At 41.3% G+C, this 27,662-nt stretch overlaps 3 protein-coding genes across 4 annotated transcripts; 2 read left to right on the plus strand and 1 right to left on the minus strand.

Annotated features, from left to right (window-relative positions):
• Positions 1-124: 124 nt before the first annotated feature.
• On the minus strand, positions 125-8,314 carry lrwd1 (leucine-rich repeats and WD repeat domain containing 1). Of its 2 annotated transcripts, none has more exons than XM_020097173.2 (16): positions 8,171-8,314; positions 7,050-7,136; positions 6,574-6,808; positions 6,186-6,305; positions 5,938-6,084; positions 5,756-5,848; positions 5,136-5,489; positions 4,765-4,879; positions 4,536-4,642; positions 3,939-4,149; positions 3,665-3,737; positions 3,254-3,397; positions 2,707-2,810; positions 2,445-2,606; positions 1,696-1,805; positions 125-1,550 (listed from the first exon to the last, which is right to left on the minus strand). In XM_020097173.2, exons 2-16 carry the CDS (start codon positions 7,127-7,129, stop codon positions 1,398-1,400), a joined length of 2,208 nt encoding a protein of 735 aa, XP_019952732.2. In that variant the 5' UTR covers positions 7,130-7,136; positions 8,171-8,314; the 3' UTR covers positions 125-1,397. The 2 variants fall into 2 exon arrangements, with proteins under 2 accessions (XP_019952732.2, XP_019952727.2); XM_020097168.2 differs by having other exon boundaries at positions 4,765-4,882.
• Positions 8,315-9,031: 717 nt separating this feature from the next.
• On the plus strand, positions 9,032-12,187 carry alkbh4 (alkB homolog 4, lysine demthylase). The gene is made up of 3 exons (XM_069539564.1): positions 9,032-9,208; positions 10,268-10,456; positions 10,683-12,187. The coding sequence occupies exons 1-3, from the start codon at positions 9,035-9,037 to the stop codon at positions 11,202-11,204; spliced, it is 885 nt and encodes a 294-aa protein (XP_069395665.1). The 5' UTR covers positions 9,032-9,034; the 3' UTR covers positions 11,205-12,187.
• Positions 12,188-12,563: 376 nt separating this feature from the next.
• LOC109635803 (E3 ubiquitin-protein ligase CBL-like) lies at positions 12,564-27,142 on the plus strand. Its single transcript, XM_020097185.2, has 15 exons — positions 12,564-13,621; positions 16,089-16,336; positions 18,220-18,366; positions 18,650-18,806; positions 19,257-19,378; positions 19,550-19,687; positions 20,306-20,393; positions 20,583-20,714; positions 20,847-21,056; positions 21,174-21,290; positions 21,423-21,712; positions 21,955-22,122; positions 22,696-22,799; positions 22,903-23,085; positions 23,341-27,142. The coding sequence occupies exons 1-15, from the start codon at positions 13,478-13,480 to the stop codon at positions 23,736-23,738; spliced, it is 2,646 nt and encodes an 881-aa protein (XP_019952744.1). The 5' UTR covers positions 12,564-13,477; the 3' UTR covers positions 23,739-27,142.
• The last annotated feature ends 520 nt before the right edge of the window (positions 27,143-27,662 follow it).

Consider the following 27,662-nt stretch of genomic DNA (forward strand, 5'->3'; position numbering starts at 1 on the left):
ATCATGGAAGCCTTTGTTCTCGGATTGACTGTGTTCAGACACCTTTTCTGTTAAATCTGAAAATGTCAGATTTAATCAGAATACATGGTACAGTTGAAATAAAATAAGATACTGACACCTTTGGTTTATTCTTTTCAAATCAAGTCTTTTTTTTTTATTAAATGAATAACGTTCATGTACAAAACTGGTACAAATACTCAGGCTCAGTAAACTAGTCTGGGATAAAATTTTGTGTTCAGATCAATATAATTAAACAGGAAGGAACACGCTGTTCTCCATCCATTTTCTCAGCAATCACTTTCCAGCTGCATCTTCACTTCGTCCTTGCGGAGCAGTCAACTCTGCTGTGTTTGCTTTCCTGAACATCTCAGCACATTACAAGGCATCATTATACAGACAGGTCCAAGGCTGGTCTTTCTCAGCAACAGTTCAAGCATGTGTGGTTATTAAAAATAAATAAGTACATTTCTAGATAAAAGAAACAACTAAAAAATGCATAAATTATATTTATGACTGAAAATAGCTGTTGGACAGATCACAACACCGTGTCTAGAGCAGAAGCAGGTCTGCTGATATTTCTCTTGATATTTCTTATCCAACTCTGTTATTTGGCCAGTGGTGAACTGGACCGTGTTCAGTTGCTTCTTTTACTCATTAAGTAAAAGAACAAGAAAGTAGCTGTGTCAGTTGCTTCTTATTACAACTGAAGAAAGTAATATTTAACATAGAGTCACTTCATTAAAATCCAACTGAAACCACAATATGAAACTGAGCAAAGGCCTTAAATAAATATACCTGAGGCCACTTACAGCTAAATTTACAGTGTGGAGTCTGTTATTTTTTATAAATTGCGCATATTTATATATAGTTCTTCTTGAATGATTGCATATGATATGCAATCATTCATTCTTCTTGAATGATTGCATATCATTTTTGTAACAAATCATGTGTTCAGGTTGGACTTTTTGGATGTGTACATTACATAAAAATGTCACATAGTGACAATCCATAACTCTTTTCCCTACTTTACTCGACTATCGCATTCAGTTGTGCCTTTCCAGTATAAAAGCGTGCAGTTCAGAAGCTTAAATTCTGTGCAGAATGAGACATTTTTCAAATAGAAAATACAGAGAATTGTTATTGTATAACTTTAAACTATCAGGTGTTTTTTTGTTCTGACAGATGTAACTGCAGCAGCGTCAACACTTTCCTTACACAGACTGAGGGAAATGAGTAATAAACCAGTTCCTGGAGAAACTCCCAGTATAGACGTTAACTGAAATTGAAATGTTCCAACACTTCCGTATTGGAGGTACTCTTACAAGTACCAACATTTGGTACACTCTGTACTGTTCTTTCTCCAGTACACGAACTCTAATAACCTGTATGATTTCCCTTCAGGAGCTCTCGTCTTTTTTCCACACTATCACCATGTTCTTGTCACTGAGGGCCACCAAGTAGTGTAGCTCAGGGTCCATAGCTACACTGTTGATGGAGGGGCCCTCCACTTGGCTGTGACTCTTCCTCACCGGCGTCGGCCACTCCAACACCTGCCAAGACAAAAAAAAAAGAGTCTGTTAATCGTAGATGTTTACAGAGGGAATTATAAGAGAACATTTCCTTGACATTGGCTTGCCCAACAATATTTCATGCAAGGACAGTTATAGTAAGTAAAGGAACATTTATATGCGACACCTCAGTGGGCTGTATGGGTTTCCCACTCTGGGAACTGTTGTTCTGGAGGTTGGTGATGTGGTACGTCCACAGTCGTCCTTTGTGGTCACCACACACTACGTAGGCTTGTCCTAAAGAGAGAGGACCAAACCACACACACATATGTAAGTGTCACTATCAAAGTGGGAACAACTCGCTCAACACAACACATTCCCTAACCCCTTATCTTAAACATCACAACTAATTGCATGGCCTCTTAAGTACATTACTATTCATCATAAAGCACTTACATGTTTTTAATAGGACATCCGTGTTTCCATTTGAATCGAACTTCTCATATTTATATTTTTTAATATAGATAGAAATTATATGTATTTGTAATTTTTAACATTGCTCTATTGATTTTATTATTAAAGTAATAAAGATGTGCCAGGGCAGCTGCCCCTCTGGAGTGAGTTGACAATATTTGATTCTTTTTTAGAGACACGTGTACTATGGCCGTCCTGAAGCAGAACAAACTGTCTCTGTCAATTCCCACTCCTCAATCCAAACATATGGCCGACTGCCTCCTTGTATGGAACAAACTGTTACAGCTGAAGGTAATAAAAGTCTGCGGAGCACTGTGGAAATTCACTCGACTGCCTTTGGCGCCCTCTAGCTACCCCAAGTGCTGTGAACCCTCTAAACTCATTCTATAAACTTGACTTGAAAGATGATTTGAGAATGAAACAAACATGATAAACGCAGCTCGACTGCTGATGTGAACTTACCGGGACAGGTGTTGAGAGCCAGGTAAGGAATCTCTGTGTCGGCCCACTGCAGCTCAGCCAGAACCACCGCACACACCGTCCTGCTCTTCTTGTCCGGCCGCTGAGCCTTTGTCCTGCTCCAGCTCCACAAGTAAATAGAACCATGCAGGTGGTTCTTGGAGGCTAGAGGAGAAAAAAGATTAAAATGAGAGATAAAGCACGAGGGAGAATATCTTCAAGGTCCTGTAAATAAAACAAATACACCGTTAAGAGCTTTTCTTACCCACTATGTCATTAGTAAGGAAACTGAGGCCATCAACAGTGTGATAGTCATGATCTTTGTCTTCCTTCTTATAAATTGGGAACGTTATCTCCATCTCCTTGGACCTAATGAAGAATTAAACATGTTATATTGTTCCGGCATGTCAGTGTGTTTCATTAAATACACAGTAAAACTCCACACAACAAACCCAGTGTCATACAGACGTGTGCTGTTGTTTCTACATTAATGTGAGGGCATTTATTTCAACCATCTTACTATAAAACGTGTAGTGTATGTAAGGTTATGTTCCCATCTGAAGAACAGTTCATCCAAACTGCTTCTGACTTGGCAGGTGTGTTGCCGGGATTCAAGGAAGTGCAGTGGTGTTAAAAACTAATGACTATTTTCAATGAACAGCGAAACAAGCATATTTGAAAAGAGCACTGAACGAGTGATAGAAATGTTAGATAAGACAGGTGTTTTGAGGAGAAGGTACACTTAATGGATGAGAGCACACTGGATCCAGCACACAAACATCTGTGCGTCTACGTATGATAAGTGTCTTTACCTCTTGGTGGTGTTGTTGGTGCCGGGTTGTGTGTTGAAGCAGTGCAGCCCGTCCTCGCAGGCCGTGAGCAGGTGAGCGCCGGGGGACGTGGGAGGGAGGCAGATGTGCAGGGGGGTGGCACTGGTTTCCAACAGCAGCAGCTGACTGGATCGACAGACCGAGCAGAAATATTGTCAACATCACAGCCTGAACCTCTGAGCTCATCTTAAGATGAACGATTAAAGAACATGTGATAGTGAGGCAAAACGACGTCAGATTGTACAAACCCCTTCGTCAGAGGAAATAAAAACAATATTCAACACACAGAGCTTTGTTACTTGTTTTAAAAAGAAAAAGGTCTAACTATCAAATCAACATGTTGTTCTAAAGAAACCTTTGTAATCAGTGAATTACAGAGGTAGAAATACTCACACAACTTTGAAGTTGTACTGGCTGTCCACTCCACCGATGTCCCACATCACGATCTTTTTATCATATGATCCCGCTGCCAGAGAAAAGATGAGGGGTGAACAAATGCTTGCGTCGTACTCTGCTAGCAAAGTAAGACTGTCAAAGATCCCGAGACTCGTATAAAACAAATGTACCTTTATTTCAAAAGTGAAAAAGATTGAATGCGGCGGGTCAAAGTTAAACCAGGAGACTGTTTGTGTAAACTGTGGATTTTAATCTGTAAGAAGCGACTCACTGAAGAGGAAGTTTCCCTGCTGGTGGTTGAAGCGGAGGATGGACAGCGCCTTGCGACTGGCTCTGAACTCCCCGTAGGCCACGTTGTTTCTGGGGTGGATCAGTTTGACGAGTCCTCTCTTTCCACCGGCCGCCAAGATGCTGCAGTGCTGAGCTGAGGCCCCGCCTCCCCTGGACATCAACACCACGGACCAAGCCAACGAGAAGAACTCCTGTTTGAAGAAAGAAGCAAAAGTTTAGGACATGAACACGATTTTTTTATTCACACACTTTTTCTAACATTAGGGTACTTTTCCTGCAGCACCAGTTTTATCATGTCCATCACAGTTTTATAAAAACTTACAAAAAGAATTATTGGATTAAAATTGATATTGTGTGCTAATGACTGTAAGATTCATTCAAGCTAAAACATAGGAGATGATTTGTTATTGGGAGAAACTGTGTCATAACCACAAGTGGCAGCTTTCAGATATTGATCACGAGGATGAAAAATTTGATTAATTTCAGTGACGTCTTGAGTTTTTCCCTTCACAAGCAAATTCGGCCAAAGTTATTCGAAACAAAGTTACTGAAATCTTGGATAATAAATGGAGCAGACCTCTCCGGAAACTTTATACTTCTTCATCACCATCCCCGCCTCACAGTCGATCACACACACAGAGTCTCCTCCACAGGTCGCAACCAAGCGGCTTCCAGCAGAACCACCTGTCAATACAGGAGAGAGATTAACAAAGAAAGTTAGACATATTTAAAGTCTCCCTTAAAAAACACGGCTCTGCGGCTGCTTTGACATATGTGAGGGAACAGATCGTCACGTTCAACATTACCAGTGGAATCTGGCAGCGGCTGGAAAGCACAGGCCCACAGCTGAGTAGAGAAATCCTCTGAGTTGTCCTGTTTACTGTGACACTGGAGAACATGTAGAGGCTTCAGACGCAACGGCTGCTGAGGGTAAGAAACAGGGACCCATTAAGTACTGTACAGATACAAAGATGAACCAATGGAAAGAACACGACTTAATTTAAGCATTACCAAAAATTAGAAGGTTATGTTCCAATTTGGACAAATATATTATCTAAAAAATGATTTGAAGACCAAAAAATAGCCGACTGTGATCTAGACTAACCCAATACAGACATTGTTTGGCATTTATGCAGCTGCCTCACAGTCATTACTCTTATTCAAATATTTACTTTACCTTGCTGCAGCTCTTCACTGTCGGCATCAAGTCTTTTTGCAGCTTTGTAGCAGTAAAGTCTTTTTTGTTAATAATCTCCTCCATGTCAAGATTTGCTCCGTCCTCTTTTTTAAAAGCTCTCCTGGGCGTCTCTGTCCTCGGTCGTCCTCTGGTGGGGGTTAACTGGGGCTGCTCGGTCTTAAGGGGGCTCATCCGGACGCCGTCGGTCTGAGATTTGAAGCGAAGGCTAGATTTGCGAGGACTGCCTTGGACCGGGGAGTCTGTGGGATCTGAACGCAGCTTTTTGCGAGGTGTCAGACTTACGTTGGCGTCCACTTCTGCAGTTTTTTTCCTCTTGGTAGGAGTTGAGATTTCCTGAAAAAAGCAAGTACATGATATAAACCACACTGCAGGTACGAATTAGTTACAGATTCAACATGCCTCAATGTCACTACTATTCCTTGAATATTTAATACACCATTGCTGTGGACATTTTGAATTTTCTCTGTTGCCCAGTGAGAAAAACCGTTACAATCTAAAGACACTGTTTAGTTTGAAAGTCATGATGACCATCCAGTAAAGCTTGGTACAGACATTCATTCATTCATTCATTCATAGCAGTTCATCCTTCAAGTCCTTACACAGTTGTCTTTTGTATCAGTGAACTCGTTGCTCTCCGGTTCTTTCTTTGGTTCCACCAGAGAGAGCAGGTACTCCTTAGCTATAATCTCCACCTAAAACCAAATGAAAGACAGAGATGTTCACCAAAAATGACAGAAGGCCAAACAAAAGAACATGCCTGCACATGACGTCCTGAACCAACCTTCCACTTGGTGAAGTCAGAGACCGAGCTGGGTCCAAATTTCACCTGGTGTCGGGCGGCATCGACAAAGTTTTTCTCCAGGGTCGACAGCTTCTCTGCTGTGACGGGATCTGGGAGACTGAAGCTCTTCTCCCAAACTGCGATTGTCTAAAATAATGAGAGACATTTTGTTCACTGACGGCAGGAAGAGCCTGGAAATGTAGATTGATAACTGACACACAAGTCCAAATAATCATCCAGTGTCATACCCTGGTCCTCAGGTTCTCAGTGTAGACAAAGCGCAAGTGGTTGGCATTGGTACTGACATCTTTACCGTTGTACATCCTCAGTTTGGGTAACAAGACCATCAGCTTGTGATTATCGCTCACCTGCGGAAGAGAAGCAACATTAACAGTCTACTTATTATTCCTTTCCCCCTAATTAAGCAAATCATCTCATTACTAAGTGAGGATCTTTTTATACTAACATGTTTGTCCTTGAACTTAACATATCTGGTATTAGTTTGCGCTTGTTTGCTCAAGGTTTTATAGCGTCAGAGCAGTTTCATGGAGATCAGCACCACTTCATTAAAATACAAATATAGCCAATATATTTAGGAGAGGTGCTCCAAAGCATAATTTTTAGCCATGTCCTCACAGTGATATAAAGGTTGTCCTCAATCTTCAGCTCCTCCAAACTGCTTAGACACTGCAGAGTCGTAACATCCTCCATCTGATTGTCGCTGAGGTCCAGGGAGCGAAGCGCAGGCAGCTTCAGGTTCTTGGGAAACTCCTGGAGTCTGTTCCCAGACAGATCCCACCGCTCAAGGGACCGGAGGTTGGACAGCAGCTTGACTGGCAAATCCTGATGCTTCAGTTGGAGCTTGGACAGACTAGAGGAGCAGAGAGCTTCCAGTTAGTGTTTCTGTATAGCAGGGAATCAAATATAATCTGAGGCTCTGGATTCACACAATCAATTGTGTGCAGAATGGTGAGGCTGAGATCGATGCTCCTGAAATTTTAATCAAATCTTTCTTGCTGACGTACAAACACTGCAACGTTAAAGGGGAGGTATGTAGGTTGTAGACACCTACAAAGCAAACACTAAATAGGGAGAAAAAAACACCTGCTTACTTCAGAGTCTTGATTTGGTCCAGTCTGTTGGTTTTTGGAGAACCTTTCTCCAGCAGAAGTTTCTCTGTTATTTTCTCCATTGTGTTTCTGTAGGGAGGAACCCAATTCAAGAGTTAAAAAACTAGAAAAACCACTGCAGAGCACGGAGGGTGTTTCGAGAATATTCAGATCTCGGCCTCAATGCTTTCACACCTGTACTTCGAGATGACCACTTGTGATTGGCTCTCAGCAGCAACACCAGGTCTTCACACCAGGTCTAAACAATCTCTTTGTCTCACTAGGTTTCAGTCAAGTTTGCATTTGTACGACCACCACAGGGAGCGGCGTCTGGCCTCTCAGCTCATTTCGTTGCCTTTTTCACATATTCAAGTGCAGACTGACCCCCTGGGGCACAAGTTTCCACCATTCAAGGTTCATCCTCATCTCAAAAAAATAACTGTTTTATATAAAACCACAGCTCAATCAGCTTTCTTTTTAAAGTTGCTAGGTCACAGGAAATATGACATATTACATAAATAAGACTATCCTTTATTAGTCCCACTATGAGGGAATTTGCAATATTACAGCATCAAATTCAAAAATAGGCATCCGCAGGTAGTAATAAGCTTTTTGCTGTTTAGTCTTTTAACATTAAACACAAATACAATTGTGACCTCATTCAATCTGTTTAGTGAATAAACAGTTTCCTGTAAAAAAACAAAAAAAAAAACACTGTGTTTGTATAAGACAGTCAAAGCTAAAAAATTATCATTTAGACAACAACCAAACCAAACACAACCACTCAACACACATTAAAGCCATATCTGTGGTATTCGGAGCTCCAGCATTGTTCAGATTAACTCTACAAACTCTAATTTCAGGAATCACCGTGAATTATTTGTTAGGGAGAAACAAGTCATTTCAACGCGCAGTGTTTTGCTAATAAAAAAACAAAGCTCGGCTAACCACGCTTGAAGCACGTTCACTTCCTGGTGTCTGGAGGCAACAACGTTCACAGAATATCGAATAAACCATTTATTCTTGACTTTGAGCGAAGAAGCACCTCGTGAGTGAAACACCAGCTTGGTCATATGTGTAATATTATCGATTATAAAGAGAAGAACGTAGATTAAACTACTCACTGACTCTTCGGCGGCTTCAGCGCAGCTCCTTCACAAACTGAGCTTTCCCGGGAAAACTCTACGCACGTCCGGTGGGCGTGCTTCCGTCCCCGCCCCCTGCACTGAGACCAGCACGACGCATGCGCGACAAACTCACAGCCGTTGCTAGGTTACGATAACTCTTCCTTATATTATATTATATTATATTATATTATATTATATTATATTATATTATATTATATTATATTATATTATATTATATTACTTACAAACTGGTATTAATGAACTGAATACTCAAACATGTCATCATCTGGAATAGTCTTGTTATTGGTAATCTAATTCCCTTCTCTGTCTCCTTTTGATTCATGTTAATTGACTAACAGTTGTATATTCTGGATTCTGCCTCAGCGTGTAGGTTTGTTTGTGAATGTAATGTACAGTCCCCCTTTAACAGATAAAAGTAAAAGGAACGGTATAAATTGTAGATTTTAAATAATTATTTCTCTTATTTCGGTTTATATTTGTGGAGATGACACATGATTGTTATGTAGTAGACAGTTTATCTTATATAAGCAGCCACTGGCACTCATTTGGAAAGTATTGTTTGACTTGGGCACTGTATAATTAATAAAAGTAATAATAATAATAATACGTGTTATGTTTGTTACATAGATTAACGTACTCAGTCATACTTGTACTTTACAAGACACCACAGCCCAGAATATTTAAATACCATACACAATTGTTTGTTTTATCTATATTTAAAATAACTGTGGTTAATGTAAATAGTCTGAATTAAAAATTAACTTGTTCCTCACCTTCTCAGTTGAAATGAGATTCTTTTATAAACGGTGATGAATAGTCCGCAGGTTCCGCTAGGTGGCGATGCTCAGCGCTTTCAGCGGTTTAGCTAACTCTGCTTTTAGCGGAAGTAGCTCCGGGATGATGGCTCCTGCTCCTGACAGCAGCGGCTCCTCCTGTGCCTGTAAAGGTGTCCGCCGCTGCCTCGTGTGCGAACAGATTAAGGGAAAGTGTCATTCGGAGCCGAGTGATCCTGAGGTGAATGTTTCCGAAGACTGTTTTTTTGTCAACCTCGTTTTTATGAGCAGGAAAGAGACGCAGCTAATGCTAACACCACTCACAGCTAGCTACGGGTGCCCTGACAGGACAGTCCCCCCAAAATGAGTCCTGCTGCAAAAACCTCAGAAAACAAATCTACTTTTTACAAATATGTCAGAATGAAGTCAGATTATTCTCACTGTACCAACATACACGTAAGTAACCATCCACACATTACTACATTATTGTCAAAGCAAGGAGGAGATCATCTCTGGTTCAGTACTATCACACTGTAAAATACTCCATTACAGGTAAAGTATTTGAGTATTCGACTGTCACAGTATCAAACGTAAACCAATTCAATTCAGGAAAATGTCCCAGATAATATATTATACAATAATAATAATACTAATCTTGAAGCAAATTGAGTTTGAGATCTTGTCAACCCATTTTTTCTACTGCGATTAATTGTAATAATAATCAAAGCAAATCATCCACTTTGACATGGAGGAACAGTTAAATATTATACAATTGTGCATGAAATATTCCTTAGATGATTATCACAAATCTATTTTCTGCCACTGGACAAATTGATGGATCAGCTAATGGTTTTAAATCTACCAGTACATACTGTTAAGTAGTTAAATCTAAAATAAAGCATATTTTAGAGCTCTCCATGTGTTTTCTATGTTAAATTATTTGAGCATTAAATGCATTTAATTAAAGTAGCTGTAAAATGTAAAAAGTGTCATGAAAAGTAAAGTACAAGCACCTAAATGTTTTATGTACTTTATTCAAGTTTAATAATTGTACTTACACCATCTTCTGCTCGGAAGGTTCTTTTTTTGTTCATGTCATTACAGTTGTGCTGCTTCATTGCTTGATTGACAGTGTTATTCCTGGACAGGAAGTTACTAAAGTCAGGAACCTACCACTTTCCTGAGAAAGACATTAATTCAATATTGTAACATTGTGCTTTATCATTATGAACTAAACAACAATATGTCTTAATAATTTGTAGTAAAGTTAACATAAATGTGTTTGTCATCTAATGTGAAGGTTGTGCATCATTTCCTCTACGATCCTGATACGAGGCTGGCTGTTTGCAATGATGCCGAGGCTGTGTCCTTCCCCTTTCCTGGTGTCTTCCTGTGGGAGAACTTCATATCAGAAGCGGAGGAGAAGGCGCTGATAAGCTCGATGGACCAGGATGTGTGGAATCAGTCCCAGTCTGGGCGAAGGAAACAGGTTATGTCCAATGCAAATCAACATGTGCTTGCTCTAGCAATTTGGTAGTTTGCCACAAGGTTTAACTTGTCCAGTCTCAGATACAGTTACACCAACACAAACACATTTTAATCAACCAAGAGTACAATAATGTAAGTGTCTACAAAACATGAATTTCCCATTAAATTACTTATCATTATTTTTATCTGATGAAATGAAAAAAAATTGTCCTCTTCTATCGTTGCAGGATTTTGGCCCAAAAGTTAACTTCAAGAAAAGGAAAGTACGTGTGGGCGGCTTCACTGGACTCCCTGCTTTAAGCCAAAAACTAGTGCTCAGGATGCAGCAGGAGCCAAATCTCTCAGGCTTCCAACCAGTGGAGCAGTGCAATCTGGATTACCATCCTCAGCGAGGCTCAGCCATCGACCCACACCTAGACGACTCCTGGCTGTGGGGGGAGCGCCTGGTCACCATCAACATGTTATCAAACACGACTCTCACCATGTCGCTGGAACAGGGTCTGCCTGAGCTGGGATTCGGGGGGGAAGTCCAGGTAGCTGTGCATCTCCCTCGCAGATCTTTGGTAGTGTTGTACGATGAGGCACGGCACCGGTGGAAACACGCCATTCACAGGGAGGATGTTCATGAGCGTAGAGTTTGCAGCACTTACAGAGAGCTGTCCACAGAGTTCTTACCTGGAGGGCAGCAGGCAGAGCTGGGAGCTCTGCTGTTGAACATGGCTTTGAGTTTTCAAGGAACTCCAATATGAGCTGATGTGGTGATGGCAAAGGAAAGCTGAACAACCAGAGATGGCAGTCTGGACTGCCTTTTTTAAAGGTGCCTCCTTAAACAGAATGAAGATGTGTCCTTCACAGGGCTGAAGGCTTGAAGCTTGAACCTGTGACTCCTCTCCAAATGCAACAGTTAACAGAGGGTACACAACTCTGTCATCACCAGTTCCTGTCTATGAAATTGACCAGTTGACCAGTGCACACTGGATTTTGTAATATGAATATGAAGATTGCAAAGGATACAGCTGCTGCTGTGGCTCAAAATCATTGAATGAGAAGAGGAAGACCACACATCATTAGTGCATAGAGTCCTGCCTTTGGACTTAAAATGCTGTTATGGATCTGTTCCCTTTTCTCCTGCATATGTTTGACTAAGTTTGTCCCATTTATTATTTCAACATTAAATATGTTTGTGCAAAACCTGTCAAAGGCACTACAGGTTTGGTTTGACCTATGAGTCATTAATACTCCAGAGATTTGAGGCCCTGATTGGTTAAAATCTGCACAATGAATAAGTCAGATGTTAAAATGTATTAGGTCAAAATGCAGTTGGTTAGAAAAGAGAAATAAAAAAAGGAAATGTGAATTTTCTCTGTCAGGTGTTGGTTCCACAATGACCTTCCAGAACAGTGTCAGTGGAGAACACTGTCTATCAGTTTGAGATGTGATGAGTGTAAAAGGCCAATGAATATGATTTGTGTCATTTCATACTCAAACAATTAAGTGAGCCTTTGCGTCTCATGGAAGCACCTGTGTAAATGTTATAATCTCAGTAACATCACACTCATGACTCCTAAGGTGTCAATCCTTGTGCCACTACTAAATAGTACTGATTTTCAAATCCTTTAATGAATTGTTTCATCAGAAAAATTCTCCATATCCTCTGTAAACAGCAAATATGATAAAAAGGGGAAACATGTGATTCAATATATTATAAATAAAATTATTTTTATGAATTATATACATTTATTGATTCCATTTTTTCATCTTCTTGCTCTTTTTCACAAATGTTAATACTTTTAATTACACAAATAAATATTTTTTCATGCATTTGATGTCATAATACATTTATTGGATGGCTACTTATTATTTAATTCTCAGTACACCTTGATAACTACATTTAAGTCTTGTACACATGGATGCACCATTCATTATTCAGTATAATACAGTTATGACACTCAAAAGAGACCATTTCTCTATGAGTGTATTTTTTTCATTTCGATAGTATCATACTGATCATGCTATTATCATGTTAACAATAAAAAAGGTTAGCACTCCTGCATAGACCTGATCAACATTTATTTTAACACTTTTTTTGTTCATTTAACATATTTATTGACTTACTATTGGTATTTGTTCATGAATACACAATTAATAATGCATTATAACAAAGTAACAACACAACAGAGACTATTCTCCATTAGAAAACTTTTATTTTTGATTATATCATAGTGATGATGTTATTATTATTATTCGCTCAAACACTTTTAGTACTTAGTGCCACTTTGTGGTAAAATATAAAAAATATTTGCACTCACACAGACCTGATCAACATTTATGTTTCATTAACAATATAATAATGCAGTGCTCACAAAAGGCCATTCCCCACGAGTGTACTTGATCATACGGATCCTGTTACTATGCACTATAGTATTATAGCGATGCTAAAGTTACTTAAGTAGAAGATAAACATTTGCTCACAGACCTGGTCAACATTTATTCTATCATCATATTTCACCCAAGTCAAACTCGCTCGCTGTCTGCGCCTTTATTGTGAAGGTCTGTGCCGGACATCCGTGTTCCCCCGGACCGGAGCCGCTGCTCTCGGTGCTGAAGCTGCTTCTCTGCCCGACTTTGAGTCGCTCCGTGCGGCTTGTTAACCCCCCCCGGAGTTTATCACAAGCCGGGACCGGTTTGTCAGGGGAGGGTTTGAGCTCGCCGTCCCCGGGGTAAAAACAGTTCGCGAACCGTGGGACGCAAACATGACGGACATGTCCTGAGCCGCTGTCGAAGCACGGAGCCTCCGTTGAGAGACGCTGCTCTGATGTAGCATGTTAGCTAGCAGCTAGTACAGTGTACACACAGCGTTTTGTTCCGGACTGGACCGACTCTGCATGACGAGCTGTGGCCGATGTTAAGCTCGGAGAAGGCGCAGAAACCGCGGCTGTTTTCTTGAAGCGCGAGTCGAGGATAACTCCCGGTTGTCAACCTCCAGCCCCGGGGCTGACCCCCCGGTCGCCGACCGAGTTTAATGGCCGGAAATCCGAGGAGGGGCGCCGGACTCATCGGCTTGATGAAGGACGCCTTTCAGCCCCACCAGCAGCCTCTGCAGCCGCACCAACCTGCCGTGGTCGACAAGAAAATGGTGGAGAAATGCTGGAAGCTAATGGATAAGGTATCGATCATGTAAACACGAGTAGAAATAAGCGTTTTAAACGTAAATCGTGGAGCTGGAGCTGTGAGCAGCCACTGCCACGTCCCTCTTTTTCCAGCATCATTATTATGGGCACATTTGTTTGGATATAACCTGAACTTTAAGATGAGTTAAACACACGTTACCCCTTCAATTATTGTGGATATGACTTAATGTAACATTACTGATGATGCTCATTGCCTCAGATTTACTCTCACTCATCCATACAGAAAGATTTTTAGCATTTAAACACACATTTCCCCTTCAGCTGCTGTGGATATGACTTACTTTAAAATAAGGAAACACTACTATTGATCCTCATTGCATTAGATTTACTCTCACTCATCCATACAGAAAGATATTTAGCATTTAAATTCTCTTCTTTCGTCTTCCCCTAATGTAGATCTGACTTTGCATAAAATGAGAAACTTTACTATTGAAGCCTATTGCATTAGATTTACTCTTACGCATCTATATAGAAAGATAATTGGCATTTAAACACACATTCCTGCTTCACCCAGTGTGGATCTGACTTTATATATAGAATAAGAAACAATACTATTAGAGCTCATTGCATTAGATTTACTCCCACACATCTATACTGAAAGATATTTGACATTTAAACTCATTATTTCCCCTTCACCCACTGTGAATCCGATCATATGATAAAAGAAACACCACTGTTAAAACCCATATCGATAGATCTAAATGGCATCCCTACAGAAAGATATTTTGATATTTAATTTGGCTTATTGAGTTCCCACTCTTTGGGAAAACTGAATCCCAAACAAACTGAAAGTACAGAGGAAGCACTGGAGTCCAGGATTCATTATCTAATTAGGCTAATTTATAATGAATTAGGTCACAGTGGCACTAATCTGTTTATCACTGTGCAATAGACTTAGTGGAAAACCCACTATATTTGGTGTTAGATTAAGAACGCATGTGTCGTGTGGGGGATTTTGTACAGTGTATACCTTGCTGGCTGTCACACTAACTGTAGATGAAAAGAAAGTAGAGCGAGAGAGAGAGAGGGAGGAGGAGATTAATTCAGGAGAGCTGGATTAAAAAGCAACACCATCACAGAGACATGTTATGATATAACATCGCCTGCCTGCACTGTGCAAAAACGTGGCTGTGCTGCCTCATTGACACCCACAGTATTAATGTGTCATCGATGTCACATGCCTCTGACTGATCCCTTTCGCTGTTTGACCTTCTTAAAACTTTTTATATCTCTGCGTTACATGATTCCTCTTCCGATCGAGAAGTGACTGAATATGTAATAAGGGAATATTTGTGAGTTCTGTCTGATGTGAGACACAAAAGTTGAACACATGGTTCTGTTGAACATTGTGGGGATTCCCTTTTTATTTCACCTTTATAGTCCAGCTCTCTCCCCTCCGCTGCCAAAGTACGCTATAAGTTTGTTATTAGCTGCCATGTTCTAGAGCAAAGCAAACATTAAAAGTGCACAGTGTGTCACTCTCACTAGTTATTTCATTAACATCTGCTTTAAAAAAAAAAAAAGCCCGCAAACATTGTTCCTGTTTTTTCTTCCTGAGCAGAAAGTAAAATAACTCCAAAGCTCATAGTTAAATAAACAGCTAAACTTAGAATTCACAGTCTGCGTTCAACCGAACTAAACAACGTCAGGTGTCAAAGATATTGGTCAACATCATGTTTAGAGAACTTTGAGTCAAGGTTGACGGAATCAAAAATGTTTTAAGTTATAGTATGTTCAAATGTATGTTAAAGAACAGTACATACACATGTATGTTACAGCACTGATGCTTTTGTCCCTCTAGTCCTGCGTATTACAACTTGGGTCAGACCGTTATTGTTTTTACAAGTAAAAACATTCTATTCACAGAGTTGATTGCTGAGTTTGAGGAATGCGGCAGTGTTGCTGTAACAGAGTCAGATCATGAGCAGTCAGATCTGTTCACCTTCAGGAGACAACACTGACAAATACTAAAATTATTACCAAAAATATCTGTGGCAAAATATCCAACAGACCCTGTTCCTATTCCTAGATCTCATCTCGTTAATATAGTGAGTGCGATGATATTATTTTTATAAATAAATAACATGGAAATTCAAAATGATCATGATGTCTGTCGATCAAGATCAAGACTTTTACAGGACTTATGTGCAGAGGAGAGAAGGACATCCTCCTACGTGGCGCGTAAAGTTCTCATTAACTTGATAAATATTGTATTAGACTGGAAATCACGTAATTGCCATGAATCCAGCTTTATTTCTTTAATTGAGTTGTTTTTCACAGACATAGGAGATGCTTTCAGAGCTGTAATAGTTCAGGAGTTACTGTCATAACAGAAACGTTGAAGTCCTACACACATGTATTGTCCCATGAGGATAAACATTATATTTTACTGATGTCATAACTTTTCATTAAGCATTAAGTCTCATTGCGTTTCCTCTCCAGGTGGTACGTTTGTGCCAGAACCCCAAGGTGGCGCTGAAGAACAGCCCACCCTACATCCTGGACCTGCTCCCGGACACGTACCAGCACCTCCGCACCATTCTGTCTCGATACGAGGGCAAGATAGAGATCCTTGGGGAAAATGAGTATTTCCGCGTGGTCATGGAGAACTTGACCAACAAGACTAAGCAGACGATGAGTCTCTTTAAAGAAGCAAAGGAGAGGATGTACGAGGAGAATTCTCAGCCCAGGTAAGCTGCATGTTGATAATGTTTCCAACATGAATTGGACCCAAACACGAAGACGTCAACTTGAAAAGACGACAAAATTCGAGAGCTTTCGTAGATAAGGTTCAACGTTGATGTACTATAAACAAAAACGCAGTTTTCCGCTGTCCTTCACCCGCTCGTCTTTGTTTGTGAGAGGAAAACTCATTTTCTGGAGTTCCTGTCTGAAAATGACTGTAGACTCATGTCTTGATGAAATATAATTTATTCTTGGAGGGGACATTCGTGAGGATTTAGGAGAAGAAAGGAGCTGTGCAGTATGAAAAGTATTTGAATAACTGACAGATTGAGCTAATCATTCTTCGAGTTGGTGCCATATCCATTAAACTGATTCTGAAAATTATTGTTTAAAACCTCTTGAATGGGCAGAGCTGTAGCTGAATGAAGCTACCTCTGTGTTTTAAGGGGAAAGATTTGTACAATAATCCACCATGGATTACACGTCTTTACAGATCAGTGTTGCACATAGTATTGGTTTTTCTTTAAATGAGTGAAAACCTTTGAATAGATCCAGTCTGTTGTATTTACAAGGATAAAACAAACCTTTTCAAAACTAAAAGAAGTCAGTGCCTGTGTTGCCTGTGTTACTGTTTTATTTGCATGAGACTACGAGAAACATAATTTAGACACACGTCAGAGTAACTCATTTACGTTGCTCTGGCCTAGTTTTTTAACAGCTCCTCTGTTACCAGTGACCCATTGACACAATTATTGTACTAGTTTGGGCTTTACCCAGTTTATTTAAAGAAGGAAACGAAAGGACACAGAATCGGTCACAGTTTCGTGATGTCTTTGGAAAACACTACAAGGCTATCTGAAGTTTCTGACAAGTTTTTTTCCACTTTCCATCACTGTGATGAAATGCAACTTGTGACATATTCAAAACTGGACCAGTGGGGTGGGTGAAAATCACTCAACTGTGTGGTAAAGCTGTGTTAAAGCCGTGTTTAAAGTGTCGCAATCTTACCAGCTTCCTCTACTTCTCAGAAAAGTCATGACTGTGAAAGTTCATCCTTCCTCTGATACACTTAGATTTTTATCAAGCGTTTCCTCATAGATTCTGTGAATCAACAACCAGTCCAAGCTAACTAAAAAATACACGATTCTTTTAAAGGTATAGTGTGTAGAATTTTGTGATATCTAGTGTTGAAGTTGCATGTTGCAGCTGAACACCCCTCACCTCACCCTCCATGTCCAAACATGAAAAAGAGCCTGTGGTAATTTAGAAACTCAAAAGTTGTTCAATTTGTCCAGTCTGGGCTAAAGTAAAAAAAACGTGGCGGCCTCCGTAGAGAGGACCCCCTCGATGTATTTAAATATAAAAGGCCTTTTCTGGGGTAAAGAAAACTACAATTCATACAATTTAAATGAAACGAACTAGTGTAAACATCATGAGGATTATTCTGCATTAAATTTCTGCCAATAGTTCCCTTTCACCTAAATCTTACACACTGGACCTTTTAAAAGAGTCGCAACATGCATATGAGTATACATAACACACACGAGAAAGAATGCAACTTTAATAGTTCAATCTAAACATGCTAAACAATGCAACAACAGTAGTTTTTGAGTTTATCTGTTCACACCTGAAGTTAAAAAGGTTTTTTTACAGCTTTTATATGGATCAAGAAATGTTTTTTTTCAGGTGTGTATTGTCAAATGTGGAATCATAAAAGACACAGGAGGTAAAAGAAAAGTGAAAATAGTCTTAAAACTGTGTGAATTCGAACATTTCACCCACATATTAGAATAAATAGACAAAGTGAGTGTAAAATATATATGTAAGTGGCTGACTGTTTGTGTCCTGTATTAATTTGTGTTTTCTCTCTTGCGCTCCTCTCACTCAGGCGAAACCTCACCAAGCTGTCTCTGATCTTCAGTCACATGCTCGCGGAGCTGAAAGCCATCTTCCCCAACGGCCTGTTTCAGGGCGACAACTTCAGGATCACCAAAGCTGACGCGGCTGAATTTTGGAGAAGGTCATTTGGGGATAAGTGAGTTTCTGCTTTTTCAAATATTTATAAGTCTAAAAATAAATCCGGATGTATTTTACTTTAGATTGGTATTTTGATAAAATTAACAGGTTTGTGCTTGTAATATTCTTTCTGTATTTCTGTAAATATGAAGTTTTTAAATGCATTCATTTTGCAAATCTGTTACTTGACTTGAATTAATACTTGGAATCTTAGTTTTTCTTGATGTACGGATTTCCAGCCTTGTCGACCGGTTAGCCAGTTAGCCAACCTGTTGCTTTCTGTTCCCATCCCACCCATAAAGGACCATCGTGCCCTGGAGGACGTTTCGTCAGGCTCTTCATGAGTTTCACCCGATCAGCTCGGGCCTGGAGGCCATGGCCCTGAAGTCCACCATCGACCTCACCTGCAACGACTACATCTCCGTCTTTGAGTTCGACATCTTCACCAGGCTCTTCCAGGTAAACTATGAACCAACTCTACATTTATGAATTCCTCATAAAACCCTGGTGGGAATTATGAGTTAATGGTAAAAAAGATATTCACCTGTAAATGAGTCAAAATATAAATGAGGCAGTGTTCGAGAGATAAAACATTTCCAAGACAGTCAGTGCAGGTTGGGTTGTGATATTTTTAGTTAACTTTAGCAAATCTCAAAACAAGTTGTAAAGCAATGTATTTACTATGAATGTGTTTGTAGCTTTCATAAAATAAATGTAATGTCCAACCAACTGAGAGGGAGACACCGCCACCTCGACCAATACCAAAAGTCACATTTCTGCATTTCTAAGTTTCTAAACTTCTACTTGTTGATCAGTGGAAAAAGGTTATTTTTATGTCTCAGCGATTGTTGAGTTAAATAAAACCTGGAGACTTGATGAAATAATAAGTTTTGTGTGTATGTGTTGTAGCCATGGTCGTCCCTTTTAAGGAACTGGAACAGTCTGGCCGTCACACACCCTGGTTACATGGCCTTCCTGACATATGATGAGGTCAAGGCCCGACTGCACAGGTTCATCCACAAACCTGGCAGGTGAGATGCAGACGAGCCAAAATACTTTTTTTGAAATCATAAAAAAAATGTCTCTGCATAATCTTCTGTGATTATCAGATTTTAAGGTTTTGGATTGAGAACAGTCAGTAAAACATGTTATTGCATGTGAACACCGCGTGCCGTTGTTTTACCTCGTCGTCTTTCCTTCAGTTACATCTTCAGGCTGAGCTGCACCCGGCTGGGCCAGTGGGCAATCGGCTACGTGACAGCGGATGGGAACATCCTGCAGACCATCCCCCATAACAAACCCCTTTTCCAAGCCCTCATTGATGGATACAGAGAAGGATTGTGAGTCCCACTACTAAAATGTTTATATTTTGGGTGTATAGGATGTTATAGTTCAAACTTGCCTCTAGGGACAGGTCAGAAAAGATAAGAGATCACCAGATTGACTCCGGAAAGTTATTTTTATTTAGAATAGAGAAGGATTATCATTGTCAATTGTTAATTGTGGGGTTAGGGGCATTAAGTTAGTTTATTCTGGTTAAATATGTTAAGAAAATATTGCTGTAGGATAACACACTTCTTTGCTCCTGATCCAAACAATTATTCTTCACCAATAAACCAACAAATAGCTTAACACATACAGTAGATGTCCAGGAAAGGTCCAGAACGTGAAGCCAATGTGGAAGCGCCTGTATTCAGAAACCTTTAATCCCTTAAATGAGGGCGACTCCGCTGGTTATAAAAATAAATCCATTTGTATAGAAGCTCATGTCTCTATGTCTCACTTGACAGTTAGTGATCTCAATCTCTAGTTTCAAATCCTCTTCAGAGTGAACAAGATGATCAAGCGTTGCATGGATACCTACTGAATATTTTGAATTGTTTTGTTTTCTGACTGATTTAAGACATTGTATGTAATATTGAACTGTTTGTGTGTGTGTCTATGCTGCGTTTCTTTAGTTATCTGTTCCCTGATGGCCGTGCACAGAACCCAGACCTCACCGGGCTGTGTGAACCGTCTCCACAGGACCACATCAAAGTTACTCAGGTTTGACCATGTTTGTTTCTCATCCGCAAACCCCTGCACGCACACAACACTTTCAGGTGCCTATGGAAATCAGTTTTTAGTTCAAATTAAGTTCACTTAAATTAAGTGCCACCATGTCACACTACAATAAGTGTTAACAACTACAGTCTTCCATACAAACAAGTTGTGTCTCCTCCTCTGCCCCTGCAGGAGCAGTACGAGCTGTACTGTGAGATGGGCTCCACGTTCCAGCTTTGTAAGATCTGTGCAGAGAACGACAAGGACGTGAAGATCGAGCCCTGCAGGCACCTGATGTGCACCTCCTGTCTGACCGCCTGGCAGGTGAGACTGTCTACTTTACTTTGTCAATCCTGACAGACAATTGTGCACATCCTGTATGTTTCAGCGTCATATCTGCAAAGACCTTATTTTGCTAAACTGACTCTGTTTGTCTTTTCCCGTGTCATGTATCAGGAGTCAGAGGGTCAAGGCTGCCCGTTTTGTCGCTGTGAGATTAAAGGCACAGAGCCCATCGTAGTGGACCCCTTCCACCCGAAGGCCAGCGGGGCTTCATTCGCTGGTTTCCAGGGGTCCAGCAGAGCAGAGGCTGCTGGGAATGACGAGGAAGAAGACGATCGCCTGGAGGACCAGCACCTTGTCATGAGCAGGCTGGCCTGCACCAAGGTTAGAGGACCACATACACAATATTTAAATGTCAGGAAGCGAAATACAAATCTCATTGCTGGTTCCATGCAACATCTGTAATTGTATGTATGTATGTGTGTGTGTGTGTGTGCTCAGGTTGAACGTCCACCATCTCCGGTGTCTCAGCTTCCTCCAGTGCCCCCCCGACTGGACCTCTTGCAGCAGAGACCCTCCACCTCCCACATTGCACTGGGCCAGGGAGCCACAGCCAAGGTTAGTGTGTCTTAGTGTGTGTGCTGCATCTCAGCAATGAAACCACCCACTCACCAAAACCTCCAACTTCTCCAAGAATTCCTGAGAAGAATGTGTGTGTTTACTGTATTTGATGTTGTGTCTTCTCCGCAGATGGGAGCGACTCACAGAGACAAGCCTCTACCTCTGCCTCCAGCCCTGAGAGAGTTGCCCCCTCCTCCCCCTCCAGAGCGCCCCTCCCTGGTCGGCCAGGACTCCAGACTTCAGAGGAGACCCCTGCCCTCAACCCCTGACCAGCCCGCCTGGGCTTCCAACTACATGGTCCCACGTCCCGCAACCAAGGCCCCGTCGGCTCTTTCCTCCGCTCCTCAGAGCAACGAAATCAGCGGAGAGGGAAGCAAACCCCATTCAGCTACTAACCCCGTCTACTGTCTGGCTGCAAGGTATGGAGCTCCGCTGATGTGGGGTGTAGTGGAAAGGCAGTAACACAATGAGACAGGAACTAAGGAAGATCAGTTCTCAGCTTCCTCAGTTGTCACGCTACACGATTTTTCACTTGCCGACCTTTCTTGGAACTTACTGACCCAGATCACAGCCAAACCTGCGTTAGATCAGAATCTAATTCATAAACTACGAGCTGAGAGAATCCCACATTGTTTGCGTTGTGTTATCTGTCTATGATCAGGTCTCTGCCGGGATCAGCCGTGTTGAGTGGGGAGAAGTCGTCCTCTGACTGCGAGGAGAACGAATACATGAGTCCCACCTCGCTTCCAGTCTCTGGTGCACCCTGGGTCATCACAGGCTGCCTGGTGCCTCCACCACCAACACAGGCAAACCAACACAATGACACCAGGTGAACAGGAGAACACACAGTATACACAGATTCTTATGTGTCCATGTTGATATGATTGTGTCACATAATTCCTGCAGATTTGTCAGCTGCACATTCATGCTGTCTATTTCCTGTTCTACCAAATATCTTGATCTGTGCTTTGAATGTCCACCAGGGAGCGCTGTTTGTCCAGAGTTGTTCACGTCCTAAACCCTTTAACACTTCCCTTAGGTTCTTCTTCATCCCCCTTAGAAAAATATCTGAGGAGTAGATGACAGAGTCTTCTTAATTTATCATCTCAATTTAAACAGTTTTATTCTAAATACTAATTATTTACTCTTGCCAATGAAACATATCCTTGATCATACAGTGTCCTTTAACAGTAATCACTTCTTAACTTTTCAAATAAACTTTTGCTTAACAGACGTTTTTCTTTATTTTGGATATTTGCAATGATCTAAAACTAATCCAGAGTAAAACCACTGAAATAAAAAGAGAAGGTTTACATAATGACACAATTTCCTGTGAAGACAAGACATAAAGAATAATTTGTAATAACATAAATGATAAAGTTTTCTCTCTGTGTCTGAGCAGTGAGGCGGCTGAGAGCGACTCTGATGACCCTCAAGTCTACGAGTCCATGTGTAACATCCAGGCCCAGGCTGCATCGTCTGAGACGCCACAGACGTCTGATCTGGGTAAAAACACAAAGAAATGTCTTCAAATACTTATTTACTAATATCACCTCTGTCTTGAGCCTCTAATATGAAGGTCATCATCACTGTGCTGTTTATTTTTCAGACCACCCTCCACTCTCAGCAGCCGTTCCACAGGAGAAGGAGGACACGAGTGAGGAGGACATTTACGAGTATGACTGTCCCAGACCGGTCGTCCCTCCGGCCCCAACCAGAAGAACCGTGTCGGATATGAGCGGCCCCTCAGCGGCCTTCAGCTCCCTCAGCATCGATGGTGCTGTAGAAGCAAGTATGTATTTGCAGCACATTGACTAAACCTGCTGACGTGACTGAAGGGAAAAGTTTTCATGATTGTTTCTAATGCAGAGTCTGATCACAGTAAAAAAAAACTAACCTGCTCCAGTCCAAACATTGTGTTCATAACAAGCTGACATTCATCATCTTGTTCAACAAGAAATCAAAATAAATCTTTGTACTCCCTCAGGTGCTTAACGTTAACACACTCCCTCCTTCTACTGACTCATCTTCTTAACCGTGTCTTCAGGTATGTTTGCCGCAGGCGTCGACCCTGAACGTCCCCCCAAACCTCTTCCTCGGCGAGCCAACTCTGACCGGCGGCCTCGGCCTCTAAACCGTGAATACTCTGCTCCTTTGCCAGACCTCCCTGGTCCCTCCTCTGCCTCCCCTCCTCCTCCTCCTGCTCCTGCTCCTGCTGCTCCTGCTGCTGCTCCTCTTCCTCCTCCTCCTCCTCCTCCCGCTGCTGCTGCTGCGGGCCCTGGAAGCCTGGCGCTGAACGGGGAGATCGAATGCCTGATGTCGCAGGGCTACTCCATCCAGGACATCCAGAAAGCCCTGATGATCGCCCAGAACAACCTGGAAACGGCCAAGAACATCCTGCGCGAGTTTGTCACCATCCCCTCGGCGACACACATCGCCACATAGTCGCTCCGGTGACGCTCGTCCTCTCCGTGTGGTCTCTGTCTTCACTCTGTGCCATTACCATGGATAGCATTTAACAAGCACTTTTTCTGCAGGGCCACAAGAACTTGCCAAAAGGCTTTCCTTGCGAGGAGCGATGCTGCGTTCACGTCATAGCGGAAGATGAACGAGCGACATCTTCTGCATCTCTTTAATCATTGAAATACCCATAAAAAGTCCCACATAACAAACTTCAGCAGGTAAAGCTTCTCTGAGAGGAAGTCTGGGGTGGAATTATAGTATTTCGATTAACGTGGACAATTTATTTTTCTCTTTTCTACTTATATTTGCCATTTTGAGATTGTCGTCTCTTGGCCCAGCTTGGAGAAAGCCGAGGACGGCAACAGTATCCTTCACTAGGCTCTTGATATGACCTGAATGCAGCATACGCAGAGAATCAAAGCCTTTGAACGTGTGCTCTCCGTAGCAAAGCTTTGAACCCTGCTGTACCTCGCTGAGGTCGACTCGTGCTGTAGCCGCGTTTCCCCCTCGGTCTGAGCACCTCCTCTCATTAAGCTACACTGATGTCACCTCTGTGGATCGTCTCTCTGCTGGCAGCCGCTCAGTTTGGTGCTTTACGAGCTTCTTGGCAAATTTGTGGCGTACGAAGATGTAGCGTCACGAGTTTTGGTCGTAGTGATTAACTCCGTGGTGTGTGTGCTCATGCTAACGAATGTGAATGTTCAGTTGCAGTATCGCAGGCCTTCGTGTCGTACGTGTCACCGTGGCTCGCTCTGTTATCTTGATGGTTTTCTGACACGTTGACTCCATATCTCCTCTCAGCTCTCGAGTCAGTGACGGATCTATATTGAAATAACAAGTTTAATGTTTAAGTACTCTCATAACGTGTTGTGCTGAGTGTGGTACTAACAATGGCTGAATTTTTTGACAAGTTCATTGTCTCATTAACTCTGGTTTCCTGGAGGCAGATTTATTTAGTCAAAGCTTATGTATGTATTCTCATATAGTTTCTTTCTAAAGAGTGAAAAGACATTTAAAGGCGAACTGTTCGATTTCCTGTCACATGTTTATGTTCCATATTTATACCAGAACAATGAAAATCAAATTGAAAGGGTTCACACTGAGCTTCCCTAAATATGCCGGATGCCCCAAAGTGTTAGAGAATGTGATTTAAATTCTAGATCTGCCTCTTGGTTCGGATCAGCACCAAACTTTAATAGATTCTCTCTTGTCCCATCCTTCCACCAAGTTTTGTGGAATCCGATCAGTATTTGTTGCTCAAACCTGCTGACAGACAAGCAGTCGGGGGTGAAAACCCCTGCAGGTGTTGTGTTGTCATGTGGACTCAGGTACTCGGTGTTAAGTCAGGATTACGTGATGTGATGCTGAAAGGACACAGAGGGATGATGTGATAACGACAGCGGCGATGTTGTGGACTCGTTTTCACAGAAACATTCCAGTTGTTCACTTTTCTCTGCTCATCGTTCCCTGACTTACATTGGAATTTCACATAACCCACAATTGTTGATGTTTTTAAATTAGTTTGCGAAGTCGTTTCCCCCGAAGCTCTCGTGGACGTTTCAGTTGCTCAGCCGCTCGTAAAAACTCGTTACAGGACAAAACCTTAATAGTTGAGATTTCCAACCATGTAGTGAGACCTCACCGTCAGCTGCCTGTAAATAATTTACTGATCTGCTCAGTGACTGAAACGTCAGAGTCGGATCAGGCCTCATCTCAAAGTCATTCACATTTGTTCAACAAAAAAAAGTTCACACGAACAAAGAAATTACACAAAATCCTCCTGTAAAGTTTTGAAATTCCTCCGATCAGGTGTTTAGAATCTTTCCAGTTGAGTAACGGTCGCTCTCCAGGCGCCACTCCTCCACCTTTATGATGCGTCACCTCATCAGTGCGGTTTTTGATGCGATCTGCACGAGGGATCGAGCATTAACCAACCACAGGATCACAGGCGCGTTTAGAGTAAAGACGAAAGGAAGCCTTGAGTCGTCAGTGCAGAATACAAGCGTATAATAAGAGAAGCTCCGTTCGCTGTAGAGGACGGCTGCTCCATATTAACGTGCACGTTAAGGAACACAGGCAGAAACTTGAGTGACTTTCTGCCTTTTCTTTTCCAGCTTCCAGAGATTTAATGGTTTCTATAGTAACAAGTACAGTAAATGTGCCTTCTGTCAAACACCAAAACAAGCTCCCCACATTTACTGCTTCAGTCCAACAGGTTAGATCTTTTTGTTTCAGTCCGTCTAATAAGAACACGTCGAGCGATGCTTCTTCATTTGATCCACATCCGTCAGAATATCTGTTTTCAGTTGTGACCAAGATACAAAGCTGAATATTTTACGATAGAAAGATAATGAACGTGTTAGAGCCCCCTGGTGGATAAACGACAGTCAAAAATGGTAATTAAAACAAATTCATTTACGCAAAAATACATTGGAATAAATCCACAAAGAACAAAACAGAAATGAGCCAGATGACATGAAAGAAAATATTAAAAACTAACAACATTCGTTAAAACGGGTTAATAAAGGTATGACTTCAGTTTTTGTGAAATAATATTCTACTAATTCTTATATAAACTCTTTCATAATAACAAATCATCTAAATTTTTTTTGAATGCAGCTGAAATTTCAGTACTGCACTTTCTTGTTTCTTATTCTCTGAAATACTCTAAATCTGGTACATTTCTCTGGTTGTTATTAAACAGATTTTAATTTCTTATAAAAACATGTTTAATATACGTCCACAGTTCTCTAGAATCATTCAGCTCTAGAAAAATAAGAAAAACAAAAGTGTGCAGAGTTGAAGTGTTTAAGATGAAACACTGCGTTAAAGTGAAGCTCGTCCACGTCCCTGCAGACGAGGCTGAGGTCTGTGAATCTTCCATCTCCAGTTTTCTGTCTTGATGTGATTCCTTCGAGACCTTCCAGCTTTAATTGCCCCTAAACTCAAAGCGTTTCAAAGCGTCGAGCTGCCGCTTCATGTCGCCCCTCAGCTCCTTCTGATACAGAGAGGACGTGTCGTCAGGCCTTCGTGTTCGCTTGATCCCAGCGTTACAACACTTAACAGGGACCAACTCTTGACCATGAAAGTGTGTGTGAGGAAACACTCGACACACACACACACACACACACACACACACACACACACACTTCCCCTCAGAGTCACTCTCAGCTGACGTGTCGCTTCTCATCACATGTGGTGTAATCACGTTAACAAGCCTTTTCAACAGGAACTTGCCTACTAAAGAATAAGTTGTCTTCATCGCTTTATTGCCTGTGTAAATATGATTTTATTTATTGTCTTTTTAATACCCTCAGCATTCATTGTGTTGCCATGTTTTCATGCCTAAGCCATTAAGATTTTTAATTAAACAGTATTTTCTTTAACATTTGATCTGTGGTTTGTCCTTAAATACGTCACAAAGAAACTCCAAGTCCGAAGATTTTTATATTTAATGTAAAATATTATAACATACATTATAGACACTGGGTTTAATCTCTTGTAGTTTTAGGTTTATGAATAAAGTAATGGGAGAATTTCTGATACCAGTGTATTGGCCGTGTTGTCAATCCATAAATCGCTGAGGGAAACATGTTGGTATATTTTTAAAATGATTTCCATCACGCGCCTTCAGCGCTTCACTAGTTTTCATATCATTTGAATGAAATAAGAACAGTTCCTCTTCCCACACATCCAGGAATCCAATGAATACATTTTTATTTCTAAAGTTTGTTTTAACAAATCAGTTTGTCTCATGGGACAAAACATCCTCTGTTCTTAACCCTCGACAAGAGTGAAGACAAACGACTGTCAACAGGACACAACACAGTCCTAAAACAGACGAAGGTTAGTTTAAGACAACTGGAACGTTTCAGACGTTATTCCACGTCTCAGGAGACACGTTGT

Source organism: Paralichthys olivaceus, chromosome 15 (assembly GCF_024713975.1).
Source record: "Paralichthys olivaceus isolate ysfri-2021 chromosome 15, ASM2471397v2, whole genome shotgun sequence".
Lineage (NCBI taxonomy): Eukaryota > Metazoa > Chordata > Actinopteri > Pleuronectiformes > Paralichthyidae > Paralichthys > Paralichthys olivaceus.

What these genes read in the sequence shown, in the direction of transcription:
- alkbh4 (XM_069539564.1), top strand. Translation starts at nt 9,035, where the DNA reads ATGCTCAGCGCTTTCAGCGGTTTAGCTAACTCTGCTTTTAGCGGAAGT. An exon ending in CGGAGCCGAGTGATCCTGAG is followed by an intron (nt 9,209 to 10,267) that starts GTGAATGTTTCC and finishes TCTAATGTGAAG; the next exon opens with GTTGTGCATCATTTCCTCTA. An exon ending in AGTCTGGGCGAAGGAAACAG is followed by an intron (nt 10,457 to 10,682) that starts GTTATGTCCAAT and finishes CTATCGTTGCAG; the next exon opens with GATTTTGGCCCAAAAGTTAA.
- LOC109635803 (XM_020097185.2), top strand. Translation starts at nt 13,478, where the DNA reads ATGGCCGGAAATCCGAGGAGGGGCGCCGGACTCATCGGCTTGATGAAG. An exon ending in TTCATCCACAAACCTGGCAG is followed by an intron (nt 19,379 to 19,549) that starts GTGAGATGCAGA and finishes TCTTTCCTTCAG; the next exon opens with TTACATCTTCAGGCTGAGCT. An exon ending in GATGGATACAGAGAAGGATT is followed by an intron (nt 19,688 to 20,305) that starts GTGAGTCCCACT and finishes GCGTTTCTTTAG; the next exon opens with TTATCTGTTCCCTGATGGCC.
- lrwd1 (XM_020097168.2), bottom strand. Translation starts at nt 7,129, where the DNA reads ATGGAGAAAATAACAGAGAAACTTCTGCTGGAGAAAGGTTCTCCAAAA. An exon ending in GACCAAATCAAGACTCTGAA is followed by an intron (nt 6,809 to 7,049) that starts GTAAGCAGGTGT and finishes CTGCTCCTCTAG; the next exon opens with TCTGTCCAAGCTCCAACTGA. An exon ending in ACCAACAACACCACCAAGAG is followed by an intron (nt 2,811 to 3,253) that starts GTAAAGACACTT and finishes ATTCTTCATTAG; the next exon opens with GTCCAAGGAGATGGAGATAA.